The sequence below is a fragment of the Lonchura striata genome, chromosome 29 (assembly GCF_050655825.1).
Source record: "Lonchura striata isolate lonStrDom1 chromosome 29, ASM5065582v1, whole genome shotgun sequence".
Lineage (NCBI taxonomy): Eukaryota > Metazoa > Chordata > Aves > Passeriformes > Estrildidae > Lonchura > Lonchura striata.
In genome coordinates, this window is record NC_140731.1 from 4,131,268 (window position 1) to 4,153,349 (window position 22,082).

At 66.5% G+C, this 22,082-nt stretch overlaps 1 protein-coding gene and 1 non-coding gene across 9 annotated transcripts; one reads left to right on the forward strand and one right to left on the reverse strand.

The window, feature by feature from the left end:
* Window positions 1–1,413: 1,413 nt before the first annotated feature.
* Window positions 1,414–1,495, reverse strand: TRNAS-CGA (transfer RNA serine (anticodon CGA)). The gene has a single exon. It is a non-coding gene; the product is annotated as a tRNA-Ser (tRNA).
* Window positions 1,496–3,108: 1,613 nt separating this feature from the next.
* Window positions 3,109–22,035, forward strand: SMARCC2 (SWI/SNF related BAF chromatin remodeling complex subunit C2). Of its 8 annotated transcripts, none has more exons than XM_085562914.1 (29): window positions 3,112–3,287; window positions 3,449–3,568; window positions 7,384–7,469; window positions 7,738–7,819; window positions 7,914–8,006; window positions 8,101–8,170; window positions 9,182–9,251; window positions 9,341–9,416; window positions 9,497–9,628; window positions 9,710–9,825; window positions 9,912–10,036; window positions 10,127–10,186; window positions 10,266–10,303; window positions 10,531–10,661; window positions 10,751–10,822; window positions 10,906–11,019; window positions 12,844–12,997; window positions 13,105–13,197; window positions 13,740–13,865; window positions 13,933–13,995; window positions 15,447–15,705; window positions 17,947–18,108; window positions 18,224–18,288; window positions 18,365–18,494; window positions 18,571–18,737; window positions 19,145–19,279; window positions 19,354–19,654; window positions 21,040–21,420; window positions 21,562–22,035. In XM_085562914.1, exons 1-29 carry the CDS (start codon window positions 3,177–3,179, stop codon window positions 21,636–21,638), a joined length of 3,609 nt encoding a protein of 1,202 aa, XP_085419040.1. In that variant the 5' UTR covers window positions 3,112–3,176; the 3' UTR covers window positions 21,639–22,035. The 8 variants fall into 8 exon arrangements, with proteins under 8 accessions (XP_085419044.1, XP_085419037.1, XP_085419040.1 ...); XM_085562915.1 differs by having other exon boundaries at window positions 13,743–13,865; XM_085562917.1 differs by having other exon boundaries at window positions 3,113–3,287; window positions 21,040–21,177.
* Window positions 22,036–22,082: the final 47 nt, after the last annotated feature.

The window sequence follows — 22,082 nt, forward strand, 5'->3', positions numbered from 1 at the left end:
AGAGCCGGGACCGGAGTGGGGTCCCCACTTCTGCCCTTAAAAGATCAGAGAATAGAGGGGTGTTCCTGCTGCTGTCACCCCAAAAAGAGCCGGGATTAGAGGGGTTCTCACTGTTTCCAACCCTAAAAGAGCTGGGATTGGGTTTTGGGGGGTTCTTGCTGCTCCCACCCCAAAAAGAGATGGGACTGAGACTGGGGGGTTCCTGCTGCTCCTGACCCTAAAGGAGCTGGGATTAGGGGGGTTCCCATTGTTCCCACCCCAAAAAGAGCTGGGACTGGGTCTTGGGGGGGTTCCCCACTGTTCCCACCCCAAAAAGAGACGAGATTAGGGGGGGTCCCCATTGTTCCCACCCCAAAAAGTTGGGACTGGGTCTGGGGGGTCCCCACTACTCCCACCCCAAAAAGAGCCGGGATTAGGGGGGGTCCCCATTGTTCCCACCCCAAAAAGAACTGAGATTAGGGGGGTCCCCATTGTTCCCACCCCAAAAAGAGCTGAGATTAGGGGGGTCCCCATTGTTCCCACCCCAAAAAGAGCCGGGACTGGGTCTGGGGGGTCCCTGCTGCTCCCACCCCTAAAGGACCCAAAAAGGAACTAATCCTAAAGGATTAGAGGGGGTTCCCCAATGTTCCCACCCCTTAAAGACCCGGTACCGAGGCGTGGGGACTCTCTGATCCTCCCGCCGTTAACGGAGCCGGTACCGGAGGGAGAGCACGTGTTGTTACCGCTGCTGCCGCCGTTAAGGACCGGTAACCGAGCGAGGATCCCTATGGTTACCCCCGTTAGAGGAGCCAGGACCTGTGGGGGGATCGGTGCTGTTGCCGCCGTTACAGGAGCCGGTACCGGGGATTGGGGGATCTGTGTGTTCCTGCCGTTAAAGGAACCGGTACCGGGGATTGGGGGATCTGTGTGTTCCTGCCGTTAAAGGAACCGGTACCGGGGATTGGGGGATCTGTGTGTTCCTGCCGTTAAAGGAACCGGTACCGGGGATTGGGGGATCTGTGTGTTCCTGCCGTTAAAGGAACCGGTACCGGGGATTGGGGGATCTGTGTGTTCCTGCCGTTAAAGGAACCGGTACCGGGGATTGGGGGATCTGTGTGTTCCTGCCGTTAAAGGAACCGGTACCGGGGATTGGGGGATCTGTGTGTTCCTGCCGTTAAAGGAACCGGTACCGGGGATTGGGGGATCGGTGCTGTTCCTGCCGTTAAAGGAGCCGGTACCGGGGATTGGGGGATCGGTGCTGTTGCCGCCGTTAAAGGAGCCGGTACCGGAGGCTGAGGCTGTGTCTTCCCCGCTGTTCCCGCCGTTAGGGGAGCCACTAGGGAGGGCGGAAGGCTCCGTGCCGCTCCCGCCGTTAAAAGAGCCGGTACCGGGGCAGCTGCCACGTGTGTTCGCCGGCAGCAAAAGCGAGCGCGGCGTCACGGACAGGATTCGAACCTGTGCGGGGAAACCCCATTGGATTTCGAGTCCAACGCCTTAACCACTCGGCCACCGTGACTCTGGCGCCTCCGTCCGCCGCGCTCCGCATAGACCCGGGCCCGCCGCCGCTCCCGGCCCGCCCCCGCCCGGTGCCCGGTGCCCGGTGCCCGGTGCTCGGTGCCCGGTGCTCGGTGCCCGGCTTGGTCTCGGTGCCCGGCTTGGTGCTCAATGCCCGGTGCTCGGTGCTCGGTGCTCGGTGCCCGGCTTGGTCTCGGTGCCCAGCTTGGTGCTCAATGCCCGGTGCTCAGTGCTCGGTGCCCGGTGCCTGGCTTGGTGCTTAGTGCCCGGTGCCCGGTGCCTAGTGCCCGGTACCCGGTGCCCGGTGCCCGGCTTGGTGCCTAGTGCCCGGTGCTCAGTGCCCGGTTGTTGGTGCCCGGTGCTCGCTGCCCAGTGCTCGGTGCTCCGCTTGGTACTTAGCGCCCGGTGCTCAGTGGCCGGCTTGGTGCTCGGTGCCTGGTGCTCAATGCCCGGTGCCTGGCTTGGTGCTTAGTGCCCGGTGCCTGGTGCTCGGTGCCCGGTGCTCGGTACCCGGCTTGGTGCTCAGTGCCCGGTGCTCGGAGCCCGGTGCCTGGTGCTCGGTGCCTGATGCTCGGAGCCCGGTGCTCGGTGCCGTCCGGGGGCTCCCTCCGGACGCCCTCCCCCATCCCAGGCTGCTCCAAACCCCGTCCAACCCGGCCTGGAACGCTCCCGGGGCTGTCCCGGGAAATCCATCCCAGCCCTTCCCAGGGCGGAATTTCCTCCCCGAATCCCGTCCGAGCCCGATCTCCTCTCGTTTAAACCCATTTCTCCTTGTCGTGCCTCTCTTGTCGCACCCGCGGGCGGCGGGGCCGGGAACGGCGCCCGGGATCGGAAACAGCGCCCGGCACCGGGAACAGCGCCCGGGACCGGGAACGGCGCCCGAGGGCAGCGGGACCAACAACGGGCGGTGGAGCGGGGGCTCGGGGCCGGAGCAGCGCCCGGGACCGGGAACGGCGCCCGGGACCGGGAACGGCGCCCGGGGGCAGCGGGACCAACAACGGGCGGTGGAGCGGGGGCTCGGGGCCGGGAACGGCGCCCGGGACCGGGAACGGCGCCCGAGGGCAGCGGGACCAGCAGCGGGCGGTGGAGCGGGGGCTCGGGGCCGGGAACGGCGCCCGGGACCGGGAACGGCGCCTGAGGAACAGCGGGAACGGCGGGAACGGGACCAGCAGGAGGCGGTGGCGGGCGCAGCGGGACCGGTGGCGGGCGGTAGAACGGGGGCGGCGGGGCCGGGAATAACGATCGAGGTCGGGAACAACGATCGGGGGTGGCGGTGCGGGAGCGGGACCAGCGACCGGGACCGGAACCACCGGGCGGGAGCGGGACCAGCGACCGGCACCGGCAAGACCGGGCGGGAGAGGCGGAGGCGGCAGTGCCGGAGCGGCACCGCCAGGGGGCGGCAGCGGGGGCGGCGGGAGCGGCAGTGCGGGAACGGGAGGGCACCAAGGCGGGCGGCGGGGATGTAACAGCGACCGGGATCGGGGACAGCGACCGGGAACGGGGACAGCGGGATCGGGGACAGCGGGATCGGGGACAGGGACCGGGATCGGGGACAGGGACCGGGAACGGGGACAGGGACCGGGAACGGGGACAGCGAGCGGCGGGCGCGGCAGTGGCGGCGCGGCGCCGGCAGGGGGCGGCAGCGGCGGGCGCAGGCGGCGGCGCGGCCCGGCCCGCTCAAGATGGCGGTGCGGAAGAAGGACGGCGGCCCCAACGTCAAGTACTACGAGGCCTCGGACACCGTCAGCCAGTTCGACAACGTGCGGCTGTGGCTGGGCAAGAACTACAAGAAGGTAGGTCCGCGGGAACCGCGGGGCCGCCCTCCGGCCCGCCGGGCCCGGCCTGTCACGGCGCCGCCGCCGCCGCCATCGCGCCCCCCCCACCCCGCCCCGCTCCCCTCAGCGGCCGCGGCGGCCGCGCTGAGCCCCGGCCCCGCTGAGCCCCGGCCCCGCAGTACATCCAGGCCGAGCCCCCCACCAACAAGTCGCTGTCGAGCCTGGTGGTGCAGCTGCTGCAGTTCCAGGAGGAGGTGTTCGGGAAGCACGTCAGCAACGCGCCCCTCACCAAGCTGCCGGTGAGAGCCGCGGGGGGACGCGGGGACACCGCGGCCGGGACACGCGGGGAGCGGGGGACGAGGCCCTGAGCAGGGACGGGGCCCCGGAGGTGCGGGCATGGACGCTCGTGGTGCCCGGGTGAAGAGCCCCGGAGAACGGGGGACAAAGCCCAGGCTGGGCAGAACGCCTCAATGAGGTGGGGACAGAGCCCAGGCTGGGGAGAGTGCCTTAAAGATGTGGGGACAGCATCCCTCAGAGCTGGGGACATGGCTCTGGTGAGCAGGGACAGAGCCCAGAGACCTGGGGACGGCACCCCGGTGAGATGGGGAAGAGCCCCGAGGAACAGGGGACAGAGCCCAGGATGGGGAGAACGCCTCAGAAATGTGGGGTCAGCATCCCTCAGAGCTGGGGACATGGCTCTGGTGAGCAGGGACAAGGCTCAGAGCAGGGACAGAGCCCAGAGACCTGGGGACGGCACCCCGGTGAGATGAGGAAGAGTCCCGAAGAAGAGGGCACAAAGCCCAGGTTGGGGAGAGTGCCTTCAAGATGTGGGGACAGCATCCCTCAGAGCGGGGGACATGGCCCTGGTGAGCGGGGACAAGGCTCTGAGCAGGGACAGAGCCCCAAAAGTGCAGGGATGACCCTGGGATGGGGTCCTGGAGGGACCTGGGGGGAGAACCAAAGAAGAGGGGACAAAGCCCAGGTTGGGGAGAACACCTCAGAGATGTGGGGACAGCATCCCTCAGAGCGGGGGACATGGCTCTGGTGAGCGGGGACAGAGCCCAGAGACCTGGGGACGGCTCCCCAGTGAGATGGGGAAGAGCCCCGAGGAACGGGGGACAAAGCCCAGGTTGGGGAGAACGCCTTAAAGATGTGGGGACAGCATCCTTCAGAGCGGGGGACATGGCTCTGGTGAGCGGGGACAGAGCCCAGAGACCTGGGGATGGCACCCCAGTGAGCTGGGGAAGAGCCCCAAAGAAGAGGGCACAAAGCCCAGGTTGGGCAGAACGCCTCAATGAGGTGGGGACAGAGCCCAGGTTGGGGAGAACGCCTCAGAAATGTGGGGACAGCATCCCTCAGAGCTAGGGACATGGCTCTGGTGAGCGGGGACAAGGCTCTGAGCAGGGACAGAGCCCAAAGACCTGGGGACGGCACCCCGGTGAGATGAGGAAGAGTCCCAAAGAATGGGGGACAAAGCCCAGGTTGGGGAGAACGCCTCAGAGATGTGGGGACAGAGCCCAGGTTGGGGAGAGTGCCTTAAAGATGTGGGGACAGCATCCCTCAGAGCGGGGGACATGGCCCTGGTGAGCAGGGACAGAGCCCAGAGACCTGGGGATGGCACCCCGGTGAGCTGGGGAAGAGCCCCGAAGAAGAGGGCACAAAGCCCAGGATGGGGAGAACGCCTCAATGAGGTGGGGACAGAGCCCAGGTTGGAGAGAGTGCCTTAAAGATGTGGAGACAGCATCCCTCAGAGCTGGGGACATGGCCCTGGTGAGCGGGGACAAGGCTCTGAGCAGGGACAGAGCCCCAAAAGTGCAGGGATGACCCTGGGATGGGGTCCTGGAGGAACCCAGGGGGGAGAACCAAAGAAGAGGGGACAGAGCCCAGGTTGGGGAAAGCACCCCAATATCCAGGGAAGGCATCCCAGTACTCAGGATGTCCCCTCAATGCCCAGGGACAGAGCCCTGGTGCCTGGGGACAGGGCCCTGCTGAGCAGGGACAAGACCCTGAGCAGGGACAGAGCCCAAAGCCTCGGGGACAGCACCCCAAAATCGCAGGGACAGAGCCCAAAGACCTGGGGACAGCACCCCAGTGCCCAGGGACAGAGCCCAAAGACCTGGGGACAGCACCCCAAAATCCCAGGGACAGAGCCTTGGGGATTTGGGGACCCAGGGATTTGGGGACCCCAGGGATTTGGGGACCCAGGGATTTTTTGACCCTGATGAGCAGGGACAGTGCCCTCAAGGCCTGGGGACAGACCCCAATGACCCTGGGATGAGGCCCCAGTGCCCCACATGCAGCAACCCAAAAACCTGGGGACAAAGCTGAGTGGGAATGGGGCCCCAGAGCCCCCCAAAAAAGCTCCAAAGAACAGGGGACAAGGCTCTGAGTGGGGACAGCACCCCAATACCCAGGGACAGCATCTGAGTGCTCAGGAACAGAACCCCAGGACTTGGGGACAGCACCCAGGGACAGGGTGACAAGGCCTAAATGGGCACAGCATCCCAAAAATGCAGAAGCAGCACCCCAAACCTTGGGGCAGAGCCCCAGTGAAAAGGGGACAAGGACAATGATGACCAGGGACAGGGTCCTGAGCAGGGACAGTGCCCCAGAGACGGGGACAGCCCTGGGGCCGTGTCCCCAAAGACCTGGGGACACAGCTCTGAGCAGGGACAGCACCCCAATACCTGGGGACACGACCCTGAGCAGGGACAGCACCCAAAGCCTCAGGGACACGGCCCTGGTGACACCGTTCAGCATTTGGTGGCTCGGGGACAGCAGCTGACCATGGACAGCGGCCAGTGACAGTGCCCTGGTCAGGGACATGGCCTGGAGTGCTGGGGACAGTGCCGGGGACCCTGGGACACCATTGTCCCCAAGGGCCAGGGGACACTGCCACAAGGACCCCAGGACAGCCCCAAAGGACCTGGGGACAGTGACCTCACACAGGGACAGGGCCCCAAGGACCAGGGGACAGGGGACACTGACCCAAAGGACCTCGGGACAATGTCCCCACACAGGGACAGGGCCCCAAGGACCCCAGGACAGCCCCAAAGGACCTGGGGACAATGTCCTCACACAGGGACAGGGCCCCAAGGACCAGGGGACAGGGGACACTGACCCAAAGGACCTCGGGACAATGTCCCCACACAGGGACAGGGCCCCAAGGACCAGGGGACAGGGGACACTGACCCAAAGGACCTCGGGACAATGTCCCCACACAGGGACAGGGCCCCAAGGACCAGGGGACACTGCCCCAAGGACCCCAGGACACCCCCAAAGGACCTGGGGACAATGTCCCCACACAGGGACAGGGCCCCGAGTGGGGACAGTGCTACAACACTGCAGGGACCCCATCCCAGAGGCCAAGGAGGTGGCACCTGGGAGAGGGGATGGGACCATGACAAGGGGACGTCACCCAGACACGGGGATGGCACCCTGCGAGAGGGTGTCACTCAGATGTGTCACCTAAATATAGGGATGGCACTCCATGAGGGGATGTCACCTAGATACGGGGATGTCACCTAGATACGGGGATGTCACCCAGACACGGGGATGTCACCTAAACGTGAAGATGGCACCCAGACAAGGGGATGTCACCCCAACAAGGGGATGTCACCCCATGAGGGGATGTCATCCCAACAAGGGAATGTTACCCAGACAAGGGGATAGCACCTAAACATGGGGATGTCATCCTTACAAGGGATGGCACCCCATGAGGGGATGTCACCCCAACAAAGGGATGGCACCCTCACAAAGGATGTCACCCAGACTTGGGGATGTCACTCAGACTTGGGGATGTTACCCTCACAAAGGGATGTCACCCAGACAAGGGGATTGCACCTAAACATGGGGATGTCACCCCCACAAGGGGATGGCACCCCACGAGGAGATGTCACCCCATGAGGAGATGGCACCCAGACATGGGGATGTCACCTAAACGTGAAGATGGCACCTAGACAAGGGGATGTCACCCCATGAGGAGATGGCACCCAGACAAGGGGGTGTCACCTCGAGGAGGAGATGTCACCCCACCAAGGGGATGTCACCCCGAGGGGAGATGTCCCCCCGGCAGGGCGGTGTCCCTGTCCCCCTGACCCCTCTCCCGTTGCAGATCAAATGCTTCCTGGATTTCAAGGCGGGGGGAGCCCTGTGCCACATCCTGGCAGCCGCCTATAAATTCAAGAGCGACCAAGGATGGTGAGCACCCATGGGGGTGGGGGTCCTGGGTGGGGTCAGGGGTGGGGGTCCCCTCCAGGGGTGGCCTTGGCTGGCGGTTCCCAGGGTGGGGCGGTTGCGGGGCCGTCACCTGCAGAGCAAACAGGCGCTGGGACGTGTCCCCCTGTGTCACTGCGGACCCTGATGGGGTCCAGGCACGTGTCCCACTCCCCCGCTCCCCAAATTTCGGGTGCTGACGAGGAGACCTGAGCTGTGGCTTTCATGAGAGTCGCTCTTTTCTTCCAATAAGGCGGCGTTTCGATTTCCAGAATCCCTCGCGCATGGACCGCAACGTGGAGATGTTCATGACCATCGAGAAATCCCTGGTGCAGGTAAGAGCCCACGGCCCCCAGCCCCGGGACCCCCACCCCGTGTCCCCCCCTCCTCACAGAGCTCACCCCTCTGCTCTCTCCCCTTCCTCCCCAGAACAACTGCCTGGCTCGGCCCAACATCTTCCTGCACCAGGAGATCGAGCCCAAACTGCTGGGGAAGCTCAAGGACATCGTCAAGAGGCACCAGGTGGGTGGCAGTGCCAGGGTGGGGGGCATGGAGGGGGGCTCACCAGGGGTCTCACCCCAATTTTTACCCCGGATTCATCCCCTGGCTGGCACAGGGCACCGTGACTGAGGACAAGAGCAACGCATCGCACATCGTCTGCCCCGTGCCCGGGAACCTGGAGGAGGGTGGGTGCTGGAGGGGGTTTGGGGGGTCAGGGGGATTTTGGGGGGCAGAGGAAGGTGGGTGCAGGTGGGGAATTCGGGGGGGTCATTGGGGCGCTCTGGGAGGGCAGAGGAAGGTGGGTGCAGGTGGGGAATTTGAGGGTCATGGGGGCAGAGGAAGGTGGGTGCTGGAGGGGGTTTGGGGGGTCAGGGGGATTTTGGGGGGCAGAGGAAGGTGGGTGCAGGTGGGGAATTCGGGGGGGTCATTGGGGCGCTCTGGGAGGGCAGAGGAAGGTGGGTGCAGGTGGGGAATTTGAGGGTCATGGGGGCAGAGGAAGGTGGGTGCTGGAGGGGGTTTGGGGGGTCAGGGAGATTTTGGGGGGCAGAGGAAGGTGGGTGCAGGAGTAGGGTGTGGGGGTTTGGGGGCCTCTGGAGAATCCAGAGAAAGGTGGATGCAGGAGGGGAATTTGAGGGTCACAGGGGGATCTGGGGGGGAAAAGAGGTGGGTGCAGGAGGGGAATTTAGGGGGTCATGGGGGGCAGAGGAAGGTGGGTGCAGGAGGGGAATTTGGGGGGTCACAGGGGGCTCTGGGGGTGCAGAGCAAGGTGGGTGCAAGAGTAGGGTGTGGGGGTTTGGGGGCTATGGAGAATCCAGAGGAAGGTGGGTGCAGGAGGGAAATTTGAGGGGCCACGGGGGGCTCTGGGAGGCAGGGGAAGGTGGGTGCACGAGGGGGTTTTTGGGGGTCACAGGGGGCTCTGGGGGGCAGAGGAAGGTGGGTGCAGGAGGGGAATTTAGGGGGTCGTGGGGGCAGAGGAAGGTGGTTTTGGGGGGCCATGGGGGGCTCTGGGGGGCAGAGGAAGATGGGTGCAAGAAGGAGTTTGGGGGTCACGGGGGGCTCTGGGGGGCAGGGGAAGGTGGGTGCAGGAGGGGAATTTGGGGGGTCACAGGGGGTTCTAGGTGGGCAGGTGGGGTTTTTGGGGGGCCACGGGGGGCTGCAGGGTCCATGCTCAGCCCGGCCCTCGGTGTGCCCCGCAGAGGAGTGGGTCCGGCCCGTCATGAAGCGCGACAAGCAGGTGCTGCTGCACTGGGGGTACTACCCCGACAGGTGAGGGGGGGATGAGGATTTCGGGGACCCCCTGTCCCCCCCCAAATCGCTGCGGGTGTCACTTTGACCCTCTCCCCCTGTTCCCCCAGCTACGACACCTGGATCCCGGCCAGCGAGATCGAGGCGTCCGTGGAGGATCCCCCGACACCGGAGAAGCCCCGGAAGGTACCGGGGGGACCCCCAGGTTTGGGGGGCAGCTGGAGCCCCCCTCCCTGGCCTGAGCCAGCCTCTCCCCTGGCCGGCAGGTCCACGCCAAGTGGATCCTGGACACGGACACCTTCAACGAGTGGATGAACGAGGAGGATTACGAGGTGACGGACGAGAAGAGCCCCGTCACCCGCAGGAAGAAGATCTCGGCCAAGACGCTGACAGACGAGGTCAGAGCCAGCTCAGAGCCCCTCGGGGAGGGGTCCTGGGGGTCTCACCCTGCTCAGCTGGACCCCCGCGGTGCCCCCCAGGTGAACAGCCCCGACTCGGACCGGCGGGACAAGAAGGGGGGCAACTACAAGAAGAGGAAGCGCTCGCCCTCGCCCTCGCCCACCCCCGAGGCCAAGAAGAAGAACGCGAAGAAGGGGTGAGCTGGGGGGGTTTGGGGGGGTCTGGGGGTGGGCGAGTTCAGCCCTGGGGGTCAGTGGTGATGGGGGGTCTCTCCCTTGGCAGACCCTCTACCCCCTATAACAAATCCAAGCGTGGGCACCGCGAGGAGGAGCAGGAGGACCTGACCAAGGACATGGACGAGCCCTCACCCGTCCCCAACGTGGAGGAGGTCACTCTGCCCAAAACAGGTCAGTGTGGGGGGCAGCAGCCACGCCCTGGGCTCCCCAGCATTGTGGGAGGGGTCCCCGGGGTGCTCAGCACCACTTTTCCCCCCACAGTCAACACCAAGAAGGACTCGGAGTCGGCGCCCGTCAAGGGGGGCACCATGACAGACCTGGGTGAGTCTGAGGAGCCACAGCAGAGCCTCGAGACCCCCGGCCTGGCAGTGCCCAAACCCACCCCTGTCCTCCCTTCCAGATGAGCAGGAAGATGAGAGCATGGAGACAGCTGGCAAGGTGAGCCCGGGGAAGGTGTTCCAGCACGGGGGGCACCGTAGCTCGATGAGCACCCGCTTCTCTCTCATTCCTTGTCCCTCTTTTGGGTACAAAAACGTTCTTTTCTGCCCTTCCCCTCACCCCTGGGGCTGCAGCCGGGGCCCTTGGTCTCATCCTGCTGTGGGTGAGGATGATGAAGGGCGCTGAAGGGGGTCCCTTTGCCCATGGGGTGCTGCTCTGTGGGGCAGGACGAGGAGGAGAACGGCACCGGCAGCAAAGGGGAGCAGGCCAAGAACCCCGACCTGCACGAGGACAACGTGACAGAGCAGACCCACCACATCATCATCCCCAGCTACGCCGCCTGGTTCGACTACAACAGGTACAGCTGAGGGGGGGTCCCGAGCTGCCTTCATCACCTGAGGATGAGGAGGCTGCTCCAGAGCCCTCCCCGAGCCTCTCCTCCCGCAGCGTCCACGCCATCGAGCGCCGCGCCCTGCCCGAGTTCTTCAACGGCAAAAACAAATCCAAGACCCCCGAAATGTGAGGCCGAAGCCCCTCTCCCCCCCTGCCCGCAGCCCCCCGGGGCCGTGCCCGGTGCTGAGCCCCCTCCCGTGCCCCCGCAGCTACCTGGCCTACCGGAACTTCATGATCGACACGTACCGGCTGAACCCGCAGGAGTACCTGACCTCCACGGCCTGCCGGCGCAACCTGGCCGGGGACGTCTGTGCCATCATGCGGTGGGTGGCACCGGCTGCGGGCTGGGGGCACCCTGGTGCTGCCAGGGGAGGGGTGCTCCTGGTGTCTGGGGGTTGGTTTGGCACCCCAGTCCTGCCAGGGGCTGGTGATCCTGGAGTTTGGGGGTTGGTTTGGCACCCCAGTCCTGCCAGGGGTGCGGTGATCCTGGTGTTTAGGGTACCCACATGCTGCCAGGGGTGCGGTGCTCCTGGTGTTTGAGCGTTGGTTTGGCACCCCAAAACTGGCAGGGTTCTGGTGATCCTGGTGTTTGGGGGTTGGTTTGGTACCCACACGCTGCCAGGGGTGTGGTGCTCCTGGTGTTCAGGGTTTGGTTTGGTACCCCAAAACTGACAGGGGGCTGTTGATGCTGGTGTTTGGGGGTTGGTTTGGTACCCACATGATGCCAGGGGTGTGGTGCTCCTGGTGTTTGAGCGTTGGTTTGGCACCCCAAAACTGACAGGGGGCTGGTGCTCGTGGGCAGGAGGTCAGTGTGGCACCCTGGGGCTGGCAGGGGGTCAGTGTGGCACACTGCTGAGTGGTCAGTGTGGCACCCTGGTGCTGCTGGAGGGTCAGTGTGGCACCCCAGGGTTGGCAGGGGGTCAGTGTGGCACACTGCTGAGTGGTCAGTGTGGCACCCTGGTGCTGCTGGAGGGTCAGTGTGGCACCCCAGGGTCGGCAGGGGGTCAGTGTGGCACACTGCTGAGTGGTCAGCGTGGCACCCCAGGCGTGGCAGGGGGTCAGTGTGGCACCCCAGGCGTGGCAGGGATCTGGTGCCACTGGGGCAGGGGGATCGTTTTGGCACCATGGGGGTGGCAGGGGTCCAGTGCCAGGGGTGTTGGGGGTTCCACACCAAGGGTGTGGCACCCTGGCATAGGTGGCTGCCCAGCGCCGCGGCACAGGGTGGCGTGTGTCACCCTGGCACTGGTGTGTGTCCAATACCATTGGAACATTATGGTCATTGTCCCCCTGGCACTGGTGGCTGCCCGGTGCCGTGGCACAGAACCACTCAGTGTCCCCCTGGCACTGGTGGCTGCCCGGTGCCATGGCACAGGGGTGCTCAGTGTCCCCCTGGCACTGGTGTGTGTCCAATACCAGTGGAACACAGTGGTCAGTGTCCCCCTGGCACTGGTGTGTGTCCAATACCAGTGGAGCACAGTGGTCATTGTCCCCCTGGCACTGGTGGCTGCCCGGTGCCGTGGCACAGGGATGGTCAGTGTCACACCACACTGCCCACACCAGGTCCAACAGGCTCTGACCCTGGTGCCAGCAGGATAGAGTGGTCAGTTGTCCCCCTGGCACTGGTGTGTGTCCAATACCATTGGAACACAGTGGTCAGTGTCCCCCTGGCACTGGTGGCTGCCCGGTGCCGTGGCACAGAACCACTCGGTGTCCCCCTGGCACTGGTGGCTGCCCGGTGCCGTGGCACAGGGCCGCTCAGTGTCCCCCTGGCACTGGTGTGTGTCCAATACCAGTGGAGCACAGTGGTTATTGTCCCCCTGGCACTGGTGGCTGTCCAGTGCTGTGGCACAGAACCACTCGGTGTCCCCCTGGCACTGGTGGCTGCCCGGTGCTGTGGCACAGAGCCGCTCAGTGTCCCCCTGGCACTGGTGGCTGCCCGGTGCCGTGGCACAGAGCCGCTCAGTGTCCCCCTGGCACTGGTGGCTGCCCGGTGCCGTGGCACAGAGCCGCTCAGTGTCCCCCTGGCACTGGTGGCTGTCCAGTGCTGTGGCACAGAACCACTCAGTGTCCCCCTGGCACTGGTGGCTGCCCGGTGCCGTGGCACAGAGCCGCTCAGTGTCACACCGTGCCACCCCGGCTCTCCGCAGGGTCCACGCCTTCCTGGAGCAGTGGGGCCTCATCAATTACCAGGTGGACGCCGAGAGCCGGCCCACCCCCATGGGCCCCCCGCCCACCTCTCACTTCCACGTGCTGGCCGACACCCCCTCGGGGCTGGTGCCCCTGCAGCCCAAAACGCCCCAGGTGGGTGCCGGGGGCGGCCGCCCCGCCCAGCCGCGACCCCCCCCTGCCGCCCCCCGGTCCCGGTGGGGCGGGGGGTGGGGGATGCACAGCTTCGATCCGTGCCTCAGGGCCGGCAGAGCGACGGCGACGCCAAGACGGGCCGCAAGAGCAAAGAGATGGAGGAGCTGGGCAGCGAGACGGTGAAGGGCAAGCCGGAGCTGGTAGGCGGCTCCTTGGGGGTCCGTGCCCCCCGCCGCTGGCCGAGGAAGGCTCCTTCCCTCCTCCCCATCGCATGCCGCCCTGCCCCGGGGAGCAGGGACGAGGGGGGGACGCCGTGATGGGGACGCCGTGATGGGGACACTGTGATGGGGGCACCGTGATGGAGACACGGTGATGGGGGCACCATGATGGGGACACGGTGATGGGGTCGCCGTGATGGACGCCGTGATGGGGACATGGTGATGGGAACCCCTTTATGGGGATGCCGTGATGGGGTCACCATGATGGTGACATGGTGATGGGGACCCTTTGATGGACCCCGTGATGGACCCCATGATGGGGACACCTTGATGGGGTCACCGTGATGGGGACGCCGTGATGGGGACGCCGTGATGGGGACACAGTGATGGGGTCACCATGATGGAGACCCTGTGATGGGGCGCCGTGACGGGGACGCCGTGACACGAAGGACATCGGGAGGAGGAGGGCACACGCCGATGTCCTGCCCCGCGGGCCCGGCCCAGCGTGTCCCCTCTCCCCCCAGCAGCAGCCCAGCTCGGCCTCGCAGCAGATGCTGAACTTCCCGGACAAGGGCAAGGAGAAGCCGGCCGACATGCAGAACTTCGGTCTCCGCACCGACATGTACACCAAGAAGAACGTCCCCTCCAAGGTGGGCACCCCCCGGGCCCGGCGCCGGCCCCCCGCCCGCCGCCCCTCACCCCCATCTCCCCCCGCAGAGCAAAGCCGCCGCCAGCGCCACGCGGGAGTGGACGGAGCAGGAGACGCTGCTGCTGCTGGAGGTGCCTGGGGACCGGGGGGACGTGGGACAGCAGGGGAGTGGGGACAGGGATGTGGGGACAGGGATGTGGGGACAGGGAAATGGGGACAGGGACGTGGGGACAGCAGGGGATGTGGGGACAGGGAAATGGGGACAACAGGGTAGTGGGGACAGGGATGTGGGGACAGCAGGGGATGTGGGGACAGGGATGTGGGGACAGGGACGTGGGGACAGGGAAATGGGGACAGGGATGTGGGGACAGGGATGTGGGGACAGGGAAGTGGGGACAGGGATGTGGGGACAGCAGGGGATGTGGGGACAGGGATGTGGGGACAGGGACGTGGGGACAGGGAAATGGGGACAGGGATGTGGGGACAGGGATGTGGGGACAGGGAAATGGGGACAGGGATGTGGGGACAGCAGGGGATGTGGGGACAGGGATGTGGGGACAGGGACGTGGGGACAGGGATGTGGGGACAGCAGGGGATGTGGGGACAGGGATGTGGGGACAGGGACGTGGGGACAGGGATGTGGGGACAGCAGGGGATGTGGGGACAGGGATGGGGGGGACAGGGATGTGGGGACAGGGAAGTGGGGACAGGGATGTGGGGACAGCAGGGGATGTGGGGACAGGGATGTGGGGACAGCAGGGGATGTGGGGACAGGGAAATGGGGACAACAGGGTAGTGGGGACAGGGATGTGGGGACAGGGATGTGGGGACAGGGATGTGGGGACAGGGAAATGGGGACAGGGATGTGGGGACAGGGATGTGGGGACAGGGAAATGGGGACAGGGATGTGGGGACAGCAGGGGATGTGGGGACAGGGATGTGGGGACAGGGACGTGGGGACAGGGATGTGGGGACAGCAGGGGATGTGGGGACAGGGATGTGGGGACAGGGATGGCAGGGGATGTGGGGACAGCAGGGGAGTGGGGACAGGGATGGGGGGACAGCAGGGGAGTGGGGACAGGGATGGGGGGACAGCAGGGGAGTGGGGACAGGGATGGGGGGACAGCAGGGGAGTGGGGACAGGGATGGGGGGACAGCAGGGGAGTGGGGACAGGGAAATTGGGACAACAGGGTAGTGGGGACAGGGAAATGGGGACAGGGGATGTGAGGACAGGGGATGTGAGGACAGGATGTAGGACAGGGGATGAGGGCACAGAGGGTAGGACAGAGGATGTGGGGACAGGTGATATAAGACAGGGGATGAGGGGACAGAGGGTAGGACAGGGGATGTGGGGACAGGGATGTGGGGACAGGGAAATGGGGACAGGGGATGTGAGGACGGGATGTAGGACAGGGGATGAGGGCACAGAGGGTAGGACAGAGGATGTGGGGACAGGGGGTATAGGACAGGGGATGAGGGGACAGGGGATGTGGGGACAGGGGGTATGGGACAGGGGATGAGGGGACAGGGGATGAGGGGACAGGGCTGCCAGCCCCCCCTGACCCCCGTCACCCCTCGCAGGCGCTGGAGATGTACAAGGACGACTGGAACAAGGTGTCGGAGCACGTGGGCAGCCGCACGCAGGACGAGTGCATCCTGCACTTCCTGCGCCTGCCCATCGAGGATCCCTACCTGGAGGACTCGGAGGCCTCGCTGGGGCCCCTGGCCTACCAGCCCATCCCCTTCAGCCAGTCGGGCAACCCCGTCATGAGCACCGTGGCCTTCCTGGCCTCCGTGGTGGATCCGCGCGTGGCCTCGGCCGCCGCCAAGTCGGCCCTGGGTGAGCAGGATGGGCAGGGGGCTGGGGGGCTGGGGAGAGGGGCTGGGGGAGAGGGGAGAGGGGATGGGGATGGGGAGAGGGGATGGGGATGGGGGAGAGGGGATGGGGATGGGGATGGGGGAGAGGGGATGGGGATGGGGATGGGGATGGGGATGGGGATGGGGATGGGGAGAGGGGATGGGGATGGGGATGGGGATGGGGGAGAGGGGATGGGGATGGGGGAGAGGGGATGGGGATGGGGGAGAGGGGATGGGGATGGGGATGGGGATGGGGATGGGGATGGGGAGAGGGGATGGGGATGGGGGAGAGGGGATGGGGATGGGGATGGGGATGGGGATGGGGATGGGGAGAGGGGATGGGGATGGGGATGGGGGAGAGGGGATGGGGATGGGGGAGAGGGGATGGGGATGGGGATGGGGATGGGGATGGGGATGGGGATGGGGATGGGGATGGGGATGGGGATGGGGATGGGGAAGAGGGGATGGGGATGGGGATGGGGATGGGGATGGGGATGGGGGAGAGGGGATGGGGATGGGGATGGGGATGGGGATGGGGATGGGGATGGGGATGGGGATGGGGAAGAGGGGATGGGGATGGGGATGGGGATGGGGATGGGGATGGGGATGGGGAAGAGGGGATGGGGATGGGGATGGGGATGGGGATGGGGATGGGGGAGAGGGGATGGGGAGAGGGGATGGGGATGGGGATGGGGATGGGGATGGGGATGGGGATGGGGATGGGGATGGGGAAGAGGGGATGGGGATGGGGATGGGGATGGGGATGGGGATGGGGATGGGGAAGAGGGGATGGGGATGGGGATGGGGATGGGGATGGGGATGGGGGAGAGGGGATGGGGATGGGGATGGGGATGGGGATGGGGATGGGGAAGAGGGGATGGGGATGGGGATGGGGATGGGGATGGGGATGGGGATGGGGAAGAGGGGATGGGGATGTGAGGAGAAGGAATTGGGATGTGGGAAGAAGAATGAATCCTAAAGGGAGAGGGGACAGGAATGTGGGAGAGGGGATGGGGATGAGGGGAAAGGGGATGGGGGTGTGGTAGAAGGGAAGGGGATGTGGGAGAGGTGATGGGGATGGGGGGAGTAGGAACAGGGATGTGGGGAGAAGAATGTATCCTATAGGGAGAGGGGACAAGAACTGTGGGGAGAGGGGATGGAGACTATGGGGAGAGGAATGAATCCTGTGGGGAGAGGGGACAGGAACTGTGGGGAGAGGGGATGGGGACTATGGGGAGAGGAATGAATCCTGTGGGGAGAGGGGACAGGAACTGTGGGGAGAGGGGATGGGGACTATGGGGAGAGGAATGAATCCTGTGGGGAGAGGGGACAGGAACTGTGGGGAGAGGGGATGGGGACTATGGGGAGAGGAATGAATCCTGTGGGGAGAGGGGACAGGGACTGTGGGGAGAGGGCGAGTCCTGTAGGGAGAGTGGAAGAGGAATGAATCCTATAGGGGACTGGGGAGAGGGATGGACTGTGGGGAGTCCTGTGGGAGAACGGACGAGCCCTGCAGGGAGTTCTGTAGGGACAGGGTGAGTTTTGTGGGAGGAGGGACAAATCCTGTAGGGAATTGTGGAGGAGGATGGGATCAGCTCTGGAGGGAGTCCTGCAGGGAAATAGAATAAGTGTTAAAGGAAGAGAAATGTGTTCTTTGGGGAGAGGGATGAATTCTGTAAAGATTCCTGCAGGAGGATGGAAAGAGCTTTTTGAGGGGTTTTATGGAGAGTTCTGTGAGAGAACGGGAGGAGTCCTGCAGGGGATTCCATAGGGAGACAGGACAAGTCTTAGAGGAAGAGGGGCAAGTCCTGTAGGACCATGGGGTGAGTTCTGCAGGGAATCCTGCCGTGGGGTGGGATGAGATTTATGGAGAAGGGGAGATGGGATCAGTCCTACAGGAGATGGGATGAGGAATGCGGGGAGAGGGATGAGCCCTGCAGGGGTTCCTGTAGGAAAATGGGAAAGCTGTGACAGGGAGAAGGGCTGGATCCTATGGGATGTCCTCCAGGGAGCTGGGATCAGTCTGATGGGGAGAGGGATGAGGAACACGGGGAGATGACCAAGCCCTGGGGACACGCAGCAACTCCCAGGGGCTGGGATGAGCCTTCCAGAACATTCCACAGCCAGCCAGGCCGGGCCAGGCCAAGCCCCCCACGGGATGCGCGGGGCCGGGGGGACGCAGGGCGAGCCCCGAGGGGCTCCTGCTGAGAAACTCTGCCCGCAGAGGAGTTCTCCAAGATGAAGGAGGAGGTGCCCACGGCGCTGGTGGAGGCCCACGTGCGCAAGGTGGAGGAGGCGGCCAAGGTGACGGGCAAGGCCGACCCTGCCTTCGGGCTGGAGAGCAGCGGCATCGCCGGCACCGCCTCGGACGAGCCCGAGCGCATCGGTCAGAGGGGCCGGGGGGCTCTGGGGGGCTCTGGGGGGCTCTGGGGGGCTCTGGGGGGCTTTGGGGGGCTCTGGGGGCGATGGCAGCGGGGTCTGAGCTGCGTTTGTGTCCCCAGAGGAGAGCGGGGCGGAGGAGGCGCGGGCAGAGGCGCAGCCGGCCGAGGAGAAGAAGGAGGTGAAGGTAAAAAGGGGTCCGGGGGTCTGGGGGGGGCAAACGGGGTGGGTTTGGGGTGCCCACGGGGGTGGTTCTTCCCCAGGAGCCCCGGGATGGCACCGCCGAGGAGGAGGCCAAGGAGAAGGCCGGAGAAACCCCCAAAAAGGAGGAGGAGAAGGGGAAGGAGGCGGAGGGCGAGAAGGAGCCCGACAAGGGTGACGGCGACAGCGCAGGTGAGGGGGACGTGGCGGGGCTGGGGGCACGCCGAGCCCCCCACGGCGCCGCTGACCCGGCCCTGCCCGGCCACAGGGGAGCCCGAGAAGGAGAAGGAGCTGAAGGAGGGGCCGGACGAGGCGCCCAAGGAGCTCCCGGAGCCCGAGGCCGAGCGCAAGGCCAAGGTGGAGCGGGACATCGGCGAGGGGAACCTGTCCACGGCCGCCGCCGCCGCGCTGGCCGCCGCCGCCGTCAAGGCCAAGGTGAGGCCGGGGCTCGGTCCGGGCTCGGTCTGGGCTCGGTCCGGGCTCGGTCTGGGCTCGGTCCGGGCTCGGGGCCGGGCTCGGTCCGGGCTTGGAGCCGGGCTCGGGGCCGGGCTCGGGGCCGGGCTCGGGGCCGGGCTCGGTCCGGGCTCGGGGCCGGGCTCGGTCCGGGCTCGGGGCCGGGGCTCGGGGCCGGGCTCGGTCCGGGCTCGGTCCGGGCTCGGGGCCGGGCTCGGTCCGGGCTCGGGGCCGGGCTCGGGGCCGGGCTCGGTCCGGGCTCGGGGCCGGGCTCGGGGCCGGGCTCGGTCCGGGCTTGGAGCCGGGCTCGGGGCCGGGCTCGGTCCGGGCTCGGGGCAGGGGGACGCTCCGGGTGTGATGTCTGACCCCCGGCCGCCGTCCCCCGGCAGCACCTGGCGGCCGTGGAGGAGCGCAAGATCAAGTCCCTGGTGGCGCTGCTGGTGGAGACGCAGATGAAGAAGCTGGAGATCAAACTGCGGCACTTCGAGGAGCTGGAGACCATCATGGACCGCGAGCGCGAGGCCGTGAGTGCGCGGGGAAGGGCGGCAGCCGCTCGGGCCCGGCCCCGCGGGCCCCTCTGAGCCCGCTGTCCCCGCAGCTGGAATACCAGCGGCAGCAGCTGCTGGCCGACCGCCAGGCCTTCCACATGGAGCAGCTCAAGTACGCCGAGATGCGCGCCCGGCAGCAGCACTTCCAGCACCTGCAGCAGCAGCAGCAGCAGCAGCAGCCCCCGCTGCCCCCCGGGGCACAGCCCCTGCCCGGCGCCGCCCCCCTGGCCCCCGCCGCCCACCCGCTGGCCGCGCCCCCCGCCCTGGTGGGCCCCGCCGAGCCCGTGGGGCAGCCCCTGCCCGGGGCGCCCCCGCCGCAGCCGCCCCCGGGAGCCCCGGCGGGCCCGCACGGTCAGTGGGGGGCTCCGGGGCGGGGGGATCCGGGGGGGGGTCTGGGGGTGGGGGCGGAGGATTTGGGGGTGGGGGGCTCACTGGTGCTGTCCCCGGTGCTCAGTGAGGGGGGGTCTCAATGTTGGGGTGAGGGGGGGTCTCGATGCTGGGGTGAGGGGAGGTCTTGGTGTTGGGGTCTGTCCCCAGTGCTCAGTGAGGGGGGTCTCAGTGTTGGGGTGAGGGGGGTCTCAGTTTTGGGGTCTGTCCCCTGTGCTCAGTGAGGAGGGGTCTCGGTGTTGGGGTGAGGGGGGTCTCAGTTTTGGGGTCTGTCCCTGGTGCTCAGTGAGGGGGGGTCTCAATGTTGGGGTGAGGGGGGGTCTCGATGCTGGGGTGAGGGGGGTCTCAGTGTTGGGGTCTGTCCCCAGTGCTCAGTGAGGGGGGGTCTCAATGTTGGGGTGAGGGGGGGGTCTCAGTGTTGGGGTCTGTCCCTGGTGCTCAGTGAGGAGGAGTCTCAGTGTTGGGGTGAGGGGGGTCTCAGTGTTGGGGTCTGTCCCCTGTGCTCAGTGAGGAGGGGTCTCAGTGTTGGGGTCTGTCACTGACACCCTCTCCCTGCAGCCCCGGTGCTCTGGGGGTGTGGGTGGGGGTCTCACAGGTCAGGTTTCAGCCCCGGCTCTGAGGGGTGGGTGGGGGTCTCACACTGGGGTCTGTCAGTGCTGCTCGGGGCTGAGGGTGGGGGTCTCACCTGTGCTGTCCCTGCAGCTCCAGCGGGTGGCTGGATAAGGGTGGGGGTCTCAGGGGTGCTCTCCCCACAACCTCCACATTGAGTGGGGATAAGGGTGGGGGTCTCAGGGGTGCTCTCCCCACAGTGAGTGGATCCTGGACAAGGGTGGGGGTCTCAAAATGTTCTGCCCACACCGAGTGGTGCCTGGATAAGGGTGGGGGTCTCACGGTATCTACCCTGCATTGAGTGAGGATTGGGGTGGGGGTCTCACGGTGTCTCCCCCAGCCCCTGCACTGAGTGAGGACCAGGGCGGGGGTCTCACGGTGTCTCCCCTGCATTGAGTGAGGATCGGGGCGGGGGTCTCACGTTCTCCCCTGCATTGAGTGAGGATCGGGGCGGGGGTCTCACGTTCTCCCCGCATTGAATGAGGATCGGGGCGGGGGTCTCACGTTCTCCCCACACCGAGTGAGGATTGGGGCGGGGGTCTCACGGTTTCTCCCTGCACTGAGTGAGGATTGGGGCGGGGGTCTCACGGTGTCTCCCCTGCATTGAATGAGGATCGGGGCGGGGGTCTCACGTTCTCCCCGCACCGAGTGAGGATCGGGGCGGGGGTCTCACGTTCTCCCCGCCCTGAGTGGAGCCCGCTTAGGGGCGGGGGTCTCACGTTCCGTCCGCTCTCCCGCAGCCCCGGCGCCGTTCCCCGGGCAGCAGCCGCCGCCGCCGCCGCCCTCGCAGAGCCTGGCGGGGCCGCTCGGCGGCGGCAGCACCGGCAGCACCGGCAGCACCGGCAGCAGCAGCAGCAGCGGCCACCCCGCCGCGCCCGGTAATGCCGCCCTGCCCCTCGTGCCCCCCGTGCCCCCCAGCATGGCCCAGCCCCGGTGCGACCCCTTCCCCGCGCCCCCGGCCCCGCTCCCGCCGCACGGGGCCCTGGCCAGCAGCATGCCGGGGGTGGGGGGGCTGCCCCCCAACTCCCACCCGGCCCCGCCGCCGCCGGGGGGCTCGGCCGCCGCGCACAGCCCCGCCATCGTGGCCGCCGTGCAGGGAAGCCTCCTTCCCGGCCTGGCAGGTGAGAAACCGGCGGCGTTTCCCGGAGCCTCGGGCGGTGCCCGCACGGAGGGAGGCGAAAAGGGGAAGGGGCTGCGCCCGTGCCCCCCGCCCGGCCACGCCGCTGACCCCGCGCCCCCTTTTCTGTGTTTTCTCCCCACAGACCAGGGGCCCCCCATGCCGCCGGACCCCATCGCGCCCACCCCCAGCACGGCCACCCCCGTGCCCCCCACCCAGTGAGCCCCGGCCGGGCAGCGCCGCCCCCCCGGCCCGACCCCTCCCGCCCCCTCCCCGGACCCTGCCCCGCCACCAGCAGCACCCCCACCCCTCCTCCTCCTCCTCCTCCGGCCCCAGCTTTGGTATTTTTTTATGATTGTCCCAAATTTTATTTAAGTGTTGGTCTCCCGGGGGGGCCGGGCCCCTGCTCCCCCCGGTTATTTATGAGACAGCTCCGATCCCACCTGGCACACGGGCATTTCCCCCCCTCCAAAATCCCCACCTCCCCTCCCTCCTCCTCCTCCTCCTCCTCCTCATCCTCATCCCTTTTTTGGTTTTTGGGGTTTTTTTCTGTTCGTTTCTTTTTTTAAAAAACCAATAAAAAGGAAAATTCCAAGTCCCCGGGGCGGGAAGAAGCGGCCTGGTGGTGCTGGGTCTGTGCGAGGTGGGGGTGGTGGGCGCTGGGGG

Excerpts from the sequence above, each read along its gene's own strand:
- SMARCC2 (XM_085562918.1), top strand. The coding sequence starts at position 3,177 with ATGGCGGTGCGGAAGAAGGACGGCGGCCCCAACGTCAAGTACTACGAG. Across the intron at positions 9,629-9,709 it reads CCAAGACGCTGACAGACGAG|GTGAACAGCCCCGACTCGGA; the intron begins GTCAGAGCCAGC and ends GGTGCCCCCCAG. Across the intron at positions 13,996-15,446 it reads AGACGCTGCTGCTGCTGGAG|GCGCTGGAGATGTACAAGGA; the intron begins GTGCCTGGGGAC and ends CACCCCTCGCAG.